At 39.4% G+C, this 16,979-nt stretch overlaps 1 protein-coding gene across 2 annotated transcripts in view; it reads left to right on the forward strand.

Annotated features, from left to right (window-relative positions):
- The window catches only part of PUM3 (pumilio RNA binding family member 3), a 45,832-nt gene that overhangs the window by 19,495 nt on the left and 9,358 nt on the right, over positions 1-16,979 (forward strand). For both annotated transcript variants that reach the window (XM_010967892.3, XM_074361632.1), the window contains exons 13-17: positions 3,168-3,248; positions 10,002-10,144; positions 10,797-11,019; positions 12,681-12,768; positions 15,092-15,182. In XM_010967892.3, the coding sequence (XP_010966194.2) occupies positions 3,168-3,248; positions 10,002-10,144; positions 10,797-11,019; positions 12,681-12,768; positions 15,092-15,182 (626 nt within the window). The remainder of the gene's footprint in view (positions 1-3,167; positions 3,249-10,001; positions 10,145-10,796; positions 11,020-12,680; positions 12,769-15,091; positions 15,183-16,979) is intronic.

Here is a 16,979-nt window from a genome sequence, read left to right on the forward strand (position 1 = left end):
TTTTCATTACCACCAAAAACATAACAGAAAGTGAAATTTGTCTCTTTTTCTTAGATTAAATTTGTAGTATGGTCTAAGAAAATTCTCGTTAAGTTTCATAGTTCTTTGGAATCTTTTGGAGATTCTATAAAAGCTTTCCTGATGAAATTAGATGATACAAAAATTGTTTTTTTCTGAGGGATTAATTGCCTCAAAAAATAGTATTTCTATGTATTGAAATACTAAATAGTAACTTTTCCCTGTGAAAAATCCAACAAGAACTACTGCTGTCTAGTGAATCCTTGATATAATAAATGCTGATTCAGACTCAGATAAATTGGTGCTGTGTGACTATATACATACCTGTTGTCTTCTGTAGGGTTGGAGACGAGGAAGGGAATTAGTATAAAACCATGAAGAAGGCAGCTAACTTGGGTATAACAAATGAAATAAGAGATTCTCTAGTGAGTTGTTTTCAGAGTATAAAAAAATGCCATGACCTGTAATTCATCTCTATGTAAATCCTTTTATATACAATCTTAATTTGAGTATTCTGTTAGAATGAGTAAAAATAGAATGTTAATAGAAAGTTCTAAAAGGTATTAATAGTAAAAGATATTCTTTAGTAATAAAGTTAGATTGTTTTAATTTTACAGTTTGGTTACATCAGCAATATTTTTGGAGGGAACCTAATCCCAGCCAGGCGTTGTGATATTAACAGGTTAGCAGGGCAATGCCTTTTTTATCTCAAGGATTTGCTTCTAAAGGGGTGAGATAAATGAATAAAACCAATGGATTTGGTCTGTGGGTTATTTGGAAGTATTTGATTTCCAAATATTAGGGATTTCTTGACATACTCTGTATTATTTCAATCTTTTAAAGTTTATAATGACTTTATTTTATGGCTCAACATGTAGTCTATCTTAATATCTCGAAAGAATGTGTGGTGCAGAGCTGTAGGGTGTAGTACTCTGTAAGTGTTGGTTAGATCAAGGGGCTGATAGTGTTTATCATTTTCTAGTTCTGTTAGTTGCTGAGAGAAGCATGTTAAAACTTCCAGCTGTAGTTGTAGAATTGTCTGTTTCTCTTAAATTCTGACCCAGCTTCTGTATTCACCTATCTATCTCACACTTGTCAATAAGTTTATATTATGTCATTATATGACATTTAACCTTTCCCTACTATTGAACACTTGAGTAGTTTCTAGTTTTTTATTATTTTTATTTTTATTTTTATTTATTTTTATTTTTATTTTTTATTTTTTATTTTTATTTTTATTTATTATTATTATTTCAAATAATACTCCAAGACATAGCCCTCATTATCCTTCATTCATGCATAGAAGCACGCCTGTAAGGTGCCTCCCTAGACGTAGAATTGCTGGGTCAAAAGGTACATGCATTTTACGTTTTTGTAGCTGTTGTCAGTTGCCCTTCAGAGAGGTTGAGCCACTTTACATGCTCACCAGCAACATAAATGTGCCTGCTTTTCCCCACACCTTTGCCAAATTTGTATATTATCAAGGGTTTTCAGTTTTCTGTGTAGAAAGGTGGGAAATGGTAATTTCATTGTTTTAATTATTGTCCTTAATTAATGAACATTATACTTCGTATGCTTAAAGCCATTGGTACTTCTTTGTCTGTGAGCTGACTCTTCATGTTCTTAGTCTGTTTTTAGTTGATTGTTGGTCTTACACATTGTAAAGATGTTAGAGCTTTGTTATTTTAAATGTTATTACCTGCCATGTTGATCAGGTCTGGCTCTGAATGAGTATTGGCTGTTATGAGAAGGCAAATTCCTCTCAAAATAAAAAGAGATTATGTTATCATCTATGATACAAAAGAAGTATACCACAAGCTCTGAAAAAAAATTTTTTTTTACATAGAGTAGAAATTTAAATCTTTGAACAATATCAGCATCATGAAAATAATTCTGTCATTTCAGGATTAACCATTGTGAAAGTCCTAATGTATATTTGTATCATCTCATGCTACTATACTTTCTTAAATATATTTTTATTAGTGTATAGTCAGTTTGCAATGTCAATTTCTGGTGTACAGTATAATTCTTCAATCATATAGGAATATACATATATTCATTTTCGTTTTCTTTTTCACCATAAGGTACTACAACATATTGAATGTAGTTTCCTGAACTATACAGTATAAACCTGTTGTTTATCTATTTTATATATATTAGTATCTGCAACTCTCGAAAGCACTTGTTTTCATCTTATTCTCGTATTCATTATATAAATATATTCTTCTAGGTTTTTTTAATATTTCTATTTTAATTATATAGAATTATTTTAGACAAATTGGACAATGTACAAAAGAAAATGAAAAAAATCATTTGTGATCTTTCAACCCAGAGATGACAGTGTTTTTCCTTGTACAATTTTTTGTGTATGTGTATTATTTATATTTTGTATATATAATTACATCTGAGTTTATACCCTTTCTTTTTTATGATTGGAATACTCTACATAGTTATATATTTATTTTTACTGAAGTATAGTCAGTTACAATGTGTCAGTTTCTGGTGCACAGCATAATGTTTCAGTCATACATATACATGCATATATTCGTGTTTTAATATTCTTTTTCATTACAGGTTACTGCAAGGTATTGAATATAGTTCCCTGTGCTATACAGAAGAAATTTGTTTTTTCTGTTTTATATATAGTTGTTAATATTTGCAAATCTCAAACTCCCAAATTATCCCTTCCCATTCCCTTTCCCCCAGTAACCATAAGTCTGTTTACTATTTCTGTGAGTCTTTCTGTTTTGTAAATAAGTTCATTAGTGTCTTCTTTACTCTATTTAGTTTTATTTGTTGTTTTTTATTTTTTTTTCACTTGTCCTTTTAATTTGAGTTTAATTCTCAAGTAGCTATCCATTAACAGGATACCTATTTTTGAGAGGTGTTAGATCTTAGTTAAAAAAAATGAATCTCAGCTATTTGGTATTGAAGAATGTGCTCTTCAGTTTCTTTTTCTTAACCAACCTAGAGTATAATTAACTAGGTGCGATATGAGAGGACATTTTTTGAATGTTTATCTGTCTCATTTAGATTGTGCAGGAAAAGTTACGGAGTTGGTAACCTTTATAAAGTAACTCCAGGGAGGGAAGAAAAGGGAGAATCTATGCATTTTTTTTTTAACCTTTACTGGCTTCCAATTGTTACAGGGCCAATACTCCCATCTGGTTCTACTGGCGGCATTTGATTGTATTGATGACACTAAGCTGGTGAAGCAGATAATCGTATCAGTAAGTAATTCAGATGGTCTTGAAGTTAAGTTAAATTGTTACATCGTCTACGGGCATGTAAGTTTGATTTCACACATAGATGTGTAAAGACCTTGAAGCATGCTTTCTAACAGTATTTACTATTTTTTAGTTGCTTTAATTAAGCTTATTTTTGTGGGGTTTACTTTATTCCTTTAGAAGCCATCATCTTGAATTTCATATTAATAATTAATAAAATGTGTAAATTAAATATGTAAAATTCTGGTTACATTTGGGTAACATGGCTTTTTAGACCATATAACATACTAAAAATTAACAATGCAGTGTTTGAATTTGGTCAGAAATTTGTTTACATAGCAGTTCTTCAGTTATTCAGGAACTCATGTCCATCCAGATAGAGGATACCCATGACCTTTCTCTCTCCCCCTTTGGAGAAGCTACCTGTGCAGTTTCCCAGTTTAACAGTACTCTGTCCCGAACTGGGCTAGAGAAGAAAAACTGAAGAAGCTCAGTCAGTTGTGCTACTTCTTCGAGCTTCCATGAAAGCCTTCTGTAGAGTCAGATTGAAATTCTTTACTAAAATTAAAATACTAGCTTCCTTTTTACATTTCGGCTTTTGAACCTGGTGTAGGGACCATAGAGTGGGAATAATTGAATGCAGTTTACTTGACCCTAATTTTGCCTTCAGAAAAGCTGTTCTCTTAGAAAAACTCCTCCAAAGTAAAACTACATTATGAAATAATTTCCCTCATTCTGCAGTGACTGCCGCTTTTTCTGACTTTTGATTCTGTGATCCTCCTTCACTTTTCTACCTTTATTTAGTTCTAGCCTGCAAGTGGTGTCAGGTATGTGACAGAGGTGGCAGGCGGTGACCAAACCTGGAAACGTTTTACAAATCACATAATCTGCGTAGACATGGCTTATTCATCTGAAAATTGATACACGTGGATGGGACCCTTGCAGAAATCTTAGTGACAGAGGCTGTTTCCACACCATCTTCAGGGAGACACATATGGATGTTCAGAAAGAGAATTTACCTGTTGGCGTGTGGTGGTGCTGTGGCCTCGCTCTGGAGCCTCTGGACCAGTAGAGCTGGGTGTAGTAGGAGAAATGTCCCCGCTAGTGGAGGGGTGGGGATTTGTTTTCTTAGATGCCAGCTGTAGGTCCCCGTGTGTGTGAATTTCTCATGCCCTTGCTGTCATTTTCCAGCTTTTCCCCGGACTATTTTAAGATTGTGATGACTTTCTCTGGGATAGGATTGTGGGAAGAAACAAGTTGGCAAGACTTTCATGTCACAGACTGAGTGTTTTGACATGTTCCTTGTGACTTTATTACCCTTTTGACTCCAATCAATAATGATTGTTTTTCATTCCAGTGACAGAGATGTGAGGCCATAGATTGGCTAATGAATAAAGTTGTTTCAGGAAAATGGAAACAGACTGCGCTATTGAAAGCCTTGCTTTTGTTTAATATTTTCATGACAACTAAAATTTGCATAACTGTTCCAAATGGATTTTAAGAGAAACCAAACTTCCTTCAGGATTTGCCACAATTGTCTGCTAGCTTAATTTTTTCCAAAGATTTATCCCACTTAATGTGGCTGTTGAAACAGTTTTAATTCCTTGTGCTTATCAGTTTGATTCCCACAACTATTTAACCCACATTCCTAGTGACTTTCTCATACTGAGGGCAGGTTTCCCTGAGAATGGCCTCTTCTGCTGATGTCTTGCCTCGAGCTGACAAACGCTCAGTGGGTTCTGTGTATCATTAAACTCTGTAGCTGGTGATGGAATTCTGGAATGCTAATTGCCCTTGCGTTTCCCCCGCCCATCCACCACAAAGCCTGTTGCAGTATGCAGTGCTTTTTAAAAATAGCCAAGAAAGCTTGATGTTGCTAAGCATTCTGTCCCGGGTAACCAGACTTCCTGAAATGTCAGGTTGAAATCACAGCCTGGTCAGCTGAGCCCTCACCTTTCAACATGGATACACACTGTTCCCCCACCTACTTTACTTTCCAAAGTACCCTGACTTAGAAAAGTTGATCCTGGAATTGTTGGTGTGATGCGGCTGCTTTGACAGCAGTGCTCCTCTAAGAAGGAGGAAAGTGCTGGCCAGTTGCTGTTTGAGAGAGAGTAAGTACTGATGCTTTCTTAAAAATACACTACTTTGAGATACTATGCACAAAGGTATAAAGAATAGTAACAGTGAACACCCAGCCTCCCACCTGATCTGACATAAAGAAATACAACTTGACAAGTACAGTTAAAGTTCAAGCCCTTTGTGTTCCCTTTTTTTTTTTTTGGCCTGTTTCTCCCCCACCCCATACCCACCGTGATGGATTGGTGTTTATTATCTGCACGAATTCCCTTATCCTTTTGCTGTATGTGTAGATGTTTATGGGATTATTTTGCATGTTTACAAATTCTGTATAAGTGATGTCTTGTGTGTTTTGTCCTGCAGCTTGTTTTTTGCTTTTGGCATTGCACTTTTGAAGTTCATCATCACAGGTCAGCAGGCTTTTAAAATAAAGAACCAGATAGTAATTATTTTAGGGTTTGTGGGCCATATATGGTCTCTGGTGCATATTCTAACGAGTTTTGTCTTTGTTTTTTAACAACTCTTTAAAATACAAAAACAAACAAACAAAAGTGTTCTTAGCACACAGGATGTACAAAAACAGGCTGCAGGTAAGAGCCGACCCACAGGCCATGGTTTACTCACTGCCGTTCTAAATTATTCATTTTTCAATGCCGAATAGTTTTCTACTGTATTAATACACTGCAGTTGATTTTTCCATTTTTCTGTTGATGGACATTTGGGTTGCTTACAACGTTTAAAACTTTAAACATTCTTATCATTTTTTGCTATTCTAAGTAATTCTGTAAGCATTCTTTCACGTCTCCTCGTTTCTCTGAGGCATTTACTTAGCAGAACTGCGGGTTGCCAGATACGCTGCACATATATAGAGAGTCATGTGTCTTTGTTTCCCATCCAGCCACTACAGAACCTGTTGCATTATGCAATGCTTTTAAAAATAGCCAAGAAAGTTTAGTGTTGCTAAGCATTCTATTCACAGTAATTGGATTTCCTGAAATGTCAAGTTGAAATCATAGTCTAATAAACACTCCTCCTTTTCTCTTTTAAGATCCAGCTCCAGTTCAACCTCCAGACAATGTTCTCTGGTCTCCCGGCCAGACCTGCTCTCCCTATCCTCTTAGTGCCTGTGGTTTTTGTCTTTGCCACCCATTCATTTGGCAGTTAACCGTGATCTGATGCAGGGCTTACAAACTCAGCAGCACTCACTGACCAGGCAGGTAAACGAGTGAGGCAGGCCAGGAGTGGGGTTGTGCGGGGAAGGGAGAGAATGCTTGCCCTGTCCAAGGTGGCAGCCACCCCTCGGCTCCAGCCCCTGGGAATGTGAGCTGGTAGATCTTCCAATATTTTTTCTTTTTAATTGTGATAAAAATGACCATCTTAACCATTTTTAAGTATGCACTTCAGTAGTATTAAGTATATTCACTTTGTTGTGTGACCAATCTCCAGAACTTTTTTGTCATGCAAAACCCATTAAACCACATTTTTGAGTGCAGCCAAAAAGCCGAACTTCTGGATAAAATCACTGTATATTTTTTTAAAAATTACTCAGGAAGGCGCGGTCACTGCCAGTGCTCTAACCTTTTTACACTTCGTTTTTATCCATTATTTAAATCTCTTATTTTTATTTATTAAGTTTGTCTTACCTCATCCACTAGATTTTAGCTCTCTACGGTCAAAGTCGGCTGCGTTTCTTTTTGTTCCTTACGCACAACTTCCTATAGGGGTGTGTGCATCATGGAGGGGCCTGGTTCTCAGTAATGCTGCGTTTTGCGTGTCTTTCTTTCTTCCACTGAAAATGCATATGCGCTGTAACCCTACTTCCAGTGTGCACCTTTCATTTTGACCTTTACCTTTCCTTTTTAAAAGAAGGTTGGCAAAACAGGAATGCCAAAGAATCTGACTGGGATCCAACACAAGGAGAACGGCTACACATCTTCAGAAGGGAGGTCTTTGGGTCTTCCTGTGCTTCTCTTGTTTACATACCTTCTTTAGAGTAAAACACAAGAGGAGGAGATTACAAGTGACCCTTGTTGTGACTTGCTCTAAGTTAATTCTTATAAGAGGGAGCATGAAGTTGAAAACCTTTACATTTAAGCCTTCATTGCTGGGGTTCTCTCTCTTTCGAGGATGCCAAACTCACAACCCCAGCATCTTTATTTAATCTCCTTAGTTAAAGATGCTGTATACTGAGAGGTGTTCTTCATACGAACAGCATTACTTTACAGCAGTTTTCAGTCTGTAGTGTGAATTTTCTGATTTGCTCCAGTGGTGGCCCACAGGGCAGGCAGGTGTATCATTTGCTTTTGCAGATAAGGGAATTGATGTGTAGAGAGGTTAAAGGATTTGCCAAGGTCTACGCAGCTTGAACCCAGAGATCAAATTCAGCACAAAACCAACTGCACTATAGCTGCCTCTTGTGTCTCTGCATGTTAACTCTTCTAGTTAGTGTTCCCCAGGTGATCGTTGGGAAATTTCTCTCCTTTTTGTGCATAAGCCAGGCTAAAGAGAAATGAATTTACTGTATAATTTAGCAACGCTCATACTGTTTCCTTTTATTTTTTTCAAGATGAATGTTTCTACTGGTAGGAATCTAAGAATTGGGGGGGGGGGGGGTTGGGGGGAGAATGAAAAGATACCACATTTTTAAGTAAACATTTTTTAGTTTCATATGATTGTTAGTTTATAAACATTGCATTCTTTTAAGAACCTTAGACCAACACAAGTTTAGATGCTAAATTCCTTAATTACAAACTGAAGGGCAGTAGAAGTTCAATGAATTTGAGGACTAGTTCTTGAGCAGTATTTTTGCATGAATTTTATTTTATTTTATGTGCATCTTGTGTTGAGGTGAAACCATTTCTGCCCAAGGCAAGTGCGCTGCACTAGTCCTTAAGTGTAGAACCCACAGAGAAGGTCACGTATGGTGAGGAATACATGGCTGGCTTCACGCCACCCCTTTTCTTCCTTATACCAAGAAAAAAATTAACTGAAAGTAAATAGCAGCCATTTATAGTTCTTCACTGCATACTTCCCCTCACACACACGTACACACTTTTTTTCCCTCCAAAAAAGCAAGTGCTTTAAAAGTTTAAAGGTGTAATACCCCAGAGTGCTTTTTAAGGACAGCAAAGCTGTGGGGGTGTTTTAATGATTGTAGAAGTTGGTCTAAGCTATGTATCATTCTCATTCTCTTCTTTCAACAAATTAAAGCATTTGTCTTCTTTTATGAGTCAGTTAAACCTTAAATAGACAAAACCACACTAAAAGGTAGCCCATATTTGTGACACTAAATGCTGCTTTATCAAAAATGCATATACTGAGTCTGCTTTGGGGCATGTTTGCCTTGAAACTGCAAAAGAGCTCCCATCCCCGTGATAAGCTATATATATTTTTTTCCCCGTCTTCCTCTTTATTACTTAAATTTTAAGTTTATTTTTTCTTGGTAGTTGAAATTTATATTCCTTTTGAGGTGGTTGGATCTAATGTACCTAATTTTTAGCTTTTTTTGCACTAAAATTACTGATCTCACTGTCGTTAGTGGGCACTGAAGAGAACAGCAGATCTGAGTATATAGTCTCGTGGAGAACTCCTTTCCTTAAGAGAGGGGTGTCTTGTTTTCTTCGAAAGAGACTAGAATTGGAGTCAGGGGACCAGGACTGGTCACAGGACTTTCACTGACACTCTTACGTCCTCCTACAAGTCACCTCTCCCCTTTCTGGGTTCCTTATGTATAGCCTGGGTGGTTGGACTGAATTCTTTCTGTGGCCCCAGCCAGTTCTGAAGAATCTCTGGCGTTCAAACACACATGGCTTTGAATATTTATTAGGTTTGTTACAAGAAATAGGAATGTTACAGAGGGAAAAGCTTGTGATTTTTCTTTTGCATATTTTCTATTAAGAATAAAGGAATTTGAAAACAGTGACTTTTCTGTCTTTGCAAACATCACCAGTCTACCCAGCAGCTTAGCTGAGGTGGGGATGACATTGCCTTTGTTCCTTAAATTCAGACAACTAGAAAAGAAGGTTACTGTTCTTGGTAAGTTGATTGGAAATGTCATAGAATGCAATTATTTGTAACGGCTCCATGGAGTCTTTCTGCCTTTATTTCCCTTCCCTTTCTTTTTGTTTTCAGTGAGTACTTTAAACAGCCTTCATTTGCCATGAATAAGTAACCTAACTTTAAAAGCCTTTATCCACTTGTTCTATTTAACAGAATTTCTTTATCTCCCTTCACATACATCTCAGTGGGGAAATTCTAATAAGAATGGCCTTCATCAATGCTGATGCTCCATTTAAGGGCAGCTGCAAGCTAACTATATCTGCTCAGTGGCCCCAGCAAGCAATGTCCCAAGTAATAGTGGCCTAAGAAATAGTGTTTACAATGAATGAAGATGACTGCTTTAAATGTTTTCTTCAAGTCCTTGAGCTTGGTCAGTTAGACATAAATGGGTTGCTCAGCAGTGCTAGTCTGAAGGAGGAGGCCCTTCTGTGTTCCAAGGAAGGAGGCCCTTCTGTGTTCCAAGCGCACACCTCTGTGCTTTAATGAAACAATGCAGAACTAGTTCTGTATTTGTCATTCAGTACCTCGGGGAAGATAGTTACGAATCCTTTACCTTTCAGGTTCCAAGCATAATAGACCTTAAACATAGATTTACTGTTGGTTTCTATTATTTTACAGGAAATCATTAATTCCTTGCCTAACATAGTAAATGACAAATATGGAAGGAAGGTCCTGTTGTATTTACTAAGCCCCAGAGATCCTGCACACACAGTACGAGAGATCATTGAAGTCCTGCAGAAAGGAGACGGAAACGCACACAGGTAAGGGTCAGGAGCCTGGCTGGAGCCCTTTACCCCTCCGCTCTGATTGTTCGTTTTGAGTGGCACTTGCTTCCAGAAATGTTCGCATACATGTACACCTCTCATGCTCTCTCCCTTTCTAAAACTCAAAGGTGCATTCCATTTTTAAGCCTCTAGTTTTGACAGGTTCTTAAAGTTTTTGTTTGAAAAGGAAATCAGCATCATGCCGAAAGAATGCCTCTCAGGTCTGGCATACAGTAGGCATTCCGGTGTGTGGTTTGTTTTGGTTTTGTTTATTTTTAAAGCTGTTGGCCACTTAATCAAATACTCTGGGGATTAGAATCCATAAAGTAATCTAAACGTGTTGTCAGGTAAGATATGTTGTTGTTATTGTAACTTGAGTTTGGATTGGTTCAGGACTTTTTTCGTATTATAGAAGACAAGCTTCATGTATTGAGTGCTCGTTCTGTGCCAGGCACTATTCAGATTCTGGAGACACAAAGACAGATATCCCGCCCTCAAGCTGCTTATCTGCACACACAGGAGAAAGACAGCCAGTTACAATAGAGTGTGACACTGTTACACGCCCTTAGAGGTGTCTGTGATAACAAAACCTCCATACTTCCTTTGCCATTCATCTTACCTTAATTCTTCATTCAACGTGTTCCCACAGTAAGAAAGACACAGAAATCCGGCGACGAGAGCTCTTGGAGTCCATTTCTCCAGCTTTGCTAAACTACCTTCAGGAACACGCCCAAGAGGTGGTGCTGGATAAGTCCACGTGTGTGCTGGTGTGTGCCATCCTGGGAGCGGCCATTGGAGATACCCAGCCTGCCATGAATGCCATCGCCAGTTTGGCGGCATCAGAGCTGCATCCTGGTGGCAAGGATGGAGAGGTGACGTGCTATCACGAGACAGGCAGGAAAGCTGCAGTGGCTGCAAAAGCTCCAGTCACTGAGAACACTGCCATAAAGAGATGCACGATAGTCATCCCCGCACACCTCATACCAACAGTGCACTTGGGAATTCTGAATTCAAAACCCAGTGCTGCTGTTACACTGTCTTTCTCAGACTTCTGAGGACTCCGCAGGACCTGCAGAGCGAACACAGAATCCTCTTAGTGTTGTCTGTGATTGACCCAGGCTGTCTTTCTGGCATGGTCTTTGTCCTTCGTTCTGTTTTGAACTTCCTGTGGATTTTGCCCTTCTCTCATGTCTGTACTTCTTTTCCTCAGCATCAGGTGCTGCCTGGGTTTCCACTTTCCTCTGCTCTTCTTGTGGAAAGGCTTGTTTGTCCTTCAGGGTCCTCGGAATCCTTCTCCAGGAAGTCTTCCTTAATTCCCTCGGGATCAGAAAATCTTTGCTCTTTCTGATCGCTCCTGCGCATGCTATTTGGGCCTCGTGTTATTCTGCCTTGTAGCTTAGGTTTATTGTTTCATGAGCCTCATGTGTGCTAGGCAGCGGTCAGCGCTTCCTCCCCTCCCCTGCCCGAAGAAAAGGCATACCATATTGAGGAACACAATATTTAAATAAGTGTGTACACAGATCATTATTTAATTTAGAGTAGAGATAAGTGCTGTGAAGGAAAACTCCAAGTTCAATGGGCTTGTATACGAATGGGAGGCAGCCTGTCTTAGAAAGACTTCCTGAGGCAGTGAAGGCTGGGCTGACATCCTAGGATTGGTGGCTGAGGGAAGAAAGAAGATTCTAGGCAGAGAGAAGAGTACATGCGGCAGCCTGGAGGGAGGCAGGAGCTCGGCCTGTTTGAGAATAGAGGGCACAGGGGGTTGGAAGTCAGTGAGCAAAGGGATGATGGAAGCAGAAGCCGGTCAGTGGCAACCCTGCACCGGGGTGTAAGCCGATGAGCAGACACGTATGGGGAGCCTGCTGTGTTCGGACATGCGAGACGGGGAGAGAAGGGAAGTGGGCCGTGACTCTTTGAGAGGGCCTGGCGCTACTCGTAGAGCAGATCGTCTTAACGCACTGGGGAGATGCATGCGTAGTGAAGGCTCCTCTGTGGGGAGACGGAGCCCGGTGTGTCCCAGGCTGCACGCCGAGAGCCTGGATGCTGTGCCAGCAATTGATGCGGCCCTTGGAGAGGAGCACAGTGGAGCTGAGAAGAGGCTTCCTAGCCGGCTCATCAGGCAGTGCTCCTTGTGTGCAGGTGGCCCCCTGTACTTAGGCACCGCTCAGCACCAGGTGTGGTGTTTCTGCTGTAGTGTTCTGTCCTTTAGGAGCCTGTATTCCTCAGAACTGCTTATGACAGGCCGGAAAGTGGTTCCCGCGATCTCAAATGAGCCCTGTGGTGGTGCCGTTCAAACTGGAGCTCATGAAGCCAAGTATGACTGCCTCAGTGGCCGTGTTAGCTTGAATAACCATTTCATTTCAGTTTGGGGGTTGGAGTAGCTCTCCGGCCCCTCCAGGTGTAGAGGTCATTCTAGATAAAGACCTCTTAAGCCGTGCGGAACTTTCAGTTTGCCTGAGTCCTTATCTGTCTGTGGTGATACAGGATGGATGAGAACAGCTTTTTAAATTAACTTGTTCTTGACTCCTCACAGCTTCACATTGCAGAGCATCCTGCAGGACATCTAGTTCTGAAGTGGTTAATAGAGCAAGATGAAAAGATGAAAGAAAATGGAAGAGAAGGTAGGCTGGAAACCTGACCTTTCCTAGTATTGTGTGTGGAATTTCAGCAATGTCTGGCATCCCTGAACTTTATGCTGGCCTTTTACATTCAAATGAAGGTTTGCTGAGTGTTTAGAAATGATGTCTGTGAATAAGAAATGATTTAGTGGTTACAAATAATGCTGCTTCTCCTGGAAGTTTGTCTCCTAGAATCCTTTCATTTTCTTTCCCTTTTCCACCCTCCATCTCTTCCCTCTCTCCTCTGCTACTTCAGCCTTCAAAACGGGCTTGTCCAGTGCTCTAAAATGCCATCCTGTTCCCTGAGGATGGTGAGAGCAGAGCAGCAGGGCCGGTGTATGAGTACCATCGCCCCAACTGAAAAGCATGATGTTTATCTCTAGCTTTGAAGAAAGGACAAGCAGAAGAAGATGATCCTCACAGAGAATTTTGAACTGGTGCCTGTTTGGCTTTGAAATACATATGACCAAAGTCCTTGGCACTTTTCTGGTTGTTCATGAACCTGACAGCTGCTCTGTAGAAACGCAGCTCTCAAGAGGAGGGCAGCACATTTTATCTAACTGGAAATTTACATATCGCTTTCCTCTCAGTCCTGCCTTTGACCAGACCCTCTCTTTCTAAATTAAAACTCCCTCTGGTATTTTAGCCACTAAAGAGATTTCCCCCACTGAGTTGAAACAGTTTGGGCTTTCTGTGACTGTGTCTGGAAAAAATGACAATCATAAATTTATGTCCTGAGGCAAGTCACAGTTGTAATGGCTGCTGAGGCAATCAGTGTGGCAGTGGAACTCACTTCTCACTCCGCCTTTAAGAATAGGGACCTGGGCCTGTTTCTCACTGTAAATTTTTTTATAAAAGAGAAAGCTTCTTGTAATAAATTTTGAAGAAAAAAAATAACATATTGAGTCATCTTTTTCATTATTAAATTTGGTGCATAGCTGAGCTGAGTTTATGTCAGAAAAGTTGTCTGGCTTACTTTTAACATATGAAGAATTTTTCTAGTGACTTTTCTCCTTACATAAATTCTGTTGGGACCTGATGCATTGGTCATTTTCATGTAGCACTAAATGAGTGGCTGGCTGTCTTGGTTATCTGTTGCTGTGTAACAAGCCACCTCAAAACTTAGTAGTTTTCAGGACTACAATCACTGGTTGGAGTTTGGTGGAGCTTGCTCCTGCTCTCAGTGATCTGGGGCTGCTTGGCTTGGAGCTGGAGTACCCACTTCTCAGTGGCTGGCGGTGGCCAGGCCCAGCAGCCTCAGTTCCTCTCCCTAGGCTGTCAATTTCCTTACAATATGGTGGTTAAGTTTTAAGAGGACAAAGTAGGTGCATGGTAGTTTCATGAGTTAGCCTCAGAGGTTATTTAAGTTCACTTGGAATGTTCTCTCTTGGTTAAGTCAGTCACAAAGGCTCACCCAGTTTGAAAGGAGAAGACATCAGTTCCACCTCTAGATGGGGGAATGACAGTATTCTAGGAGAGTACACAGGACGGAGATACTCTTGTGGTCACCTTTGAAAAGCACTGTCTGCCTCACCAGCTGATTTCTGTCCCTCTTTGGCACATGCTGTGAAGAATGTAATAGCCATAGGCCTCTCGGCTTTTAAAGGCTCCTCACGTTTGAGTATCTTTGAATGACTTGTACATGCTACCTTCCCAAGACGTTTGCCTTCAAGGTAGGTTGTACCTGCCTCCATCTGCGCTAAATCCTAGTCTTCAGAATTTCTCCTTTGTCCAAGGATTAGTTACACTGAGATGGCACAGTGAATAAGATGATACACCAAGACCTTGGGAATCAGATGTACTATAATAACAAAAGATGAATGATATTTTTGATGGTTGAACAGATGTTCAGTGGTGTAGTGAGAAATTACTAGGTGTAAGCCAGAATAGTCATTTGACCATTGTGTTCATGATACCTTCCGAGTGAGCATTTTCCATGAGTGAAAACTTGATTTTAACCAAACACAAGGTGCTGCTGTCAAACATTTACTTCCTGAATAACTTTCAGGTCAGGGTTAAATAATTAAATAGTACAAAGAAATGCAAACATGACCAAATAAGCGTTTTATAAGAATTCATTGTTTCTATTGAGTAATTACTGCTAAACATAGCTGAGGATTTAGATCAGAGTTGGAGGAAGTGGCTGTATTAAAAGCACATTGTGTAAACCTGAGCTAGAGTTTCTGTGTTAAGTGATATTGGGTGAGAACTCTTTTTATTAGCTTTCTTATTAAAACATGTTTCCAGATTTAAGGGTAGTAGAGAGGAAGATTGGGAGTTTAAATCTTGGTATGTGACATGCATTAAGTTTTGGTTTACTTTACAGGCTGTTTTGCAAAAACACTTGTAGAGCATGTTGGGATGAAGAACCTCAAGTCCTGGGCTGGTGTAAATCGAGGGGCCATTATTCTTTCTAGGTACGTAGAAGGTGTGCCTTTCTCTGCCCAGGGTGCTCATCCCCGGTGCCAGTTCGTGCAAGATGTGCTTCCTTGACATGTATTTCTGGGCTCTACTGTCTGTTTCCAGTGATCCAGTATTGCTCTCAGTCACTCGTGGTCTTGACAGGTGTACCGAATACCAAAGAGCAAATGTAACTCTGGCAGTCCTTACAGTACTTTTCACGTGCCCTCCTTTGAATGTCAGGGATCGTAAAAGTATGGCATTCACAGGGTATTATTTGATTGTTTCACCACATTGACGGCTTTGATCAAAATGTAATTGTATTCTTTTTAATGAATTAATTTTGTTCCTGTGAAAACTGACAAAGTTGTTTTTTAAATCATGACTGACTTTACGTATAATTCTTTCTGAAAGGATTCGAGAAGCATTTGCTACTGAAGTCTGCATGCTAATCTTTACTTCTAATTAAAATGATGGAGAGCTGCTAATCTGTGAATTGAGACATATGCTTAACTTACATGCTATTATCTGGACTTAGGTTCAGATTATAATTTTCAGGTCATTGAAATTTCCATGCATTCCGTTACCAGATAAAACCCTTCTTTTAAGGATACTCATTTTAAAACAGGTTTGTGTATTGTTTTGAAGCAATCAATGTTGATTTTTTTTTTCCACCCTGATGTGTTACTAAGATTTGGAAAAACAGTTAACAATCTCAGCTTGAATTTCCCATAGTATTTCACAGGCACGATACTATGCAATTTAATGTGTATTAAATGTTTATAAATGTTAAGGGATTTCTTCAATATGCATTTTGATTCGGTACATATAGACCACATATACTCACAAATACACACATTCCAGGGGGGCTTTCATTTCTTCAGGTGTATCAGTGTCTCCAAATACATGGGTGATACAGATCATTGGTTCATTTCTCATTAAAAGTAACTAATTTTCCAGTTGATGTTGAATAGCCAGAGTCCATTAGCTGAAACCTGAACCTTTTTGGTATGAACTTGCTTACCAGGCATTTGGAGTGTTAACACCTACTGACATGTCCTTTCATTACACTAAGAATTCTGACAGTGCTGTAAAATTAATTTTCAAAGATTGCTCATTGGTCAGAGCTCCCCTTGGGTGAGTTTCAAACATGTGAAGGATACTGTAGGGTTATTATGGAATGCTCCTTCAAATTGGGGTATGAAATATCTGAACATGAAAATCTGATCATGAAATACCTCAGGTTCTAAAGGGAAGTAGAATGATAGATTAATTTTATATATATATATATATACTTTTTTTGGCTAAATCTTTTTCGCAGTAAGTGAAAAAGCATCGTTCTGGGTGAGAAAAGAAAATCAGCCTCGTGTGCAGTCTGAAAAATAACTTGGAAGCATAATGCTCTAGCATTTAAAGGCATGGGCTCTAGACAGACTGCTTAGGTTCCAGTCCCAGCACACTGTGTCGCCTTGGGCAAATTATTCAGATTTTCTGAGCATTAAATTTTTTTGGATGTAAAATGAGATAAATAATAATCCGAGGTTATAATGAAAACTAGGTGAGATGATGCGTATATATTGCTTAGATTATGTCTAATATGTGTGTTCAGTAAATAAACTTGTAGTACTGTGATGTGTTAGTGACTATGTGCTTAGTATGTATAGAATGAAAACACCTAGTGAGTCACAAGTCTCTCGAAAGCGCACGTTACTCTTCACTCTGCAGATGGCCAGCGGTGCTTGTTACTTGTCTTCCACGGGCAGTAGAGTGCTGCTTGGGACTGCTGGCTTCTCTCTGTCAAAGTTACTGGGACT

The sequence above is a fragment of the Camelus bactrianus genome, chromosome 4 (assembly GCF_048773025.1).
Source record: "Camelus bactrianus isolate YW-2024 breed Bactrian camel chromosome 4, ASM4877302v1, whole genome shotgun sequence".
Taxonomy (NCBI): Eukaryota; Metazoa; Chordata; class Mammalia; order Artiodactyla; family Camelidae; genus Camelus; species Camelus bactrianus.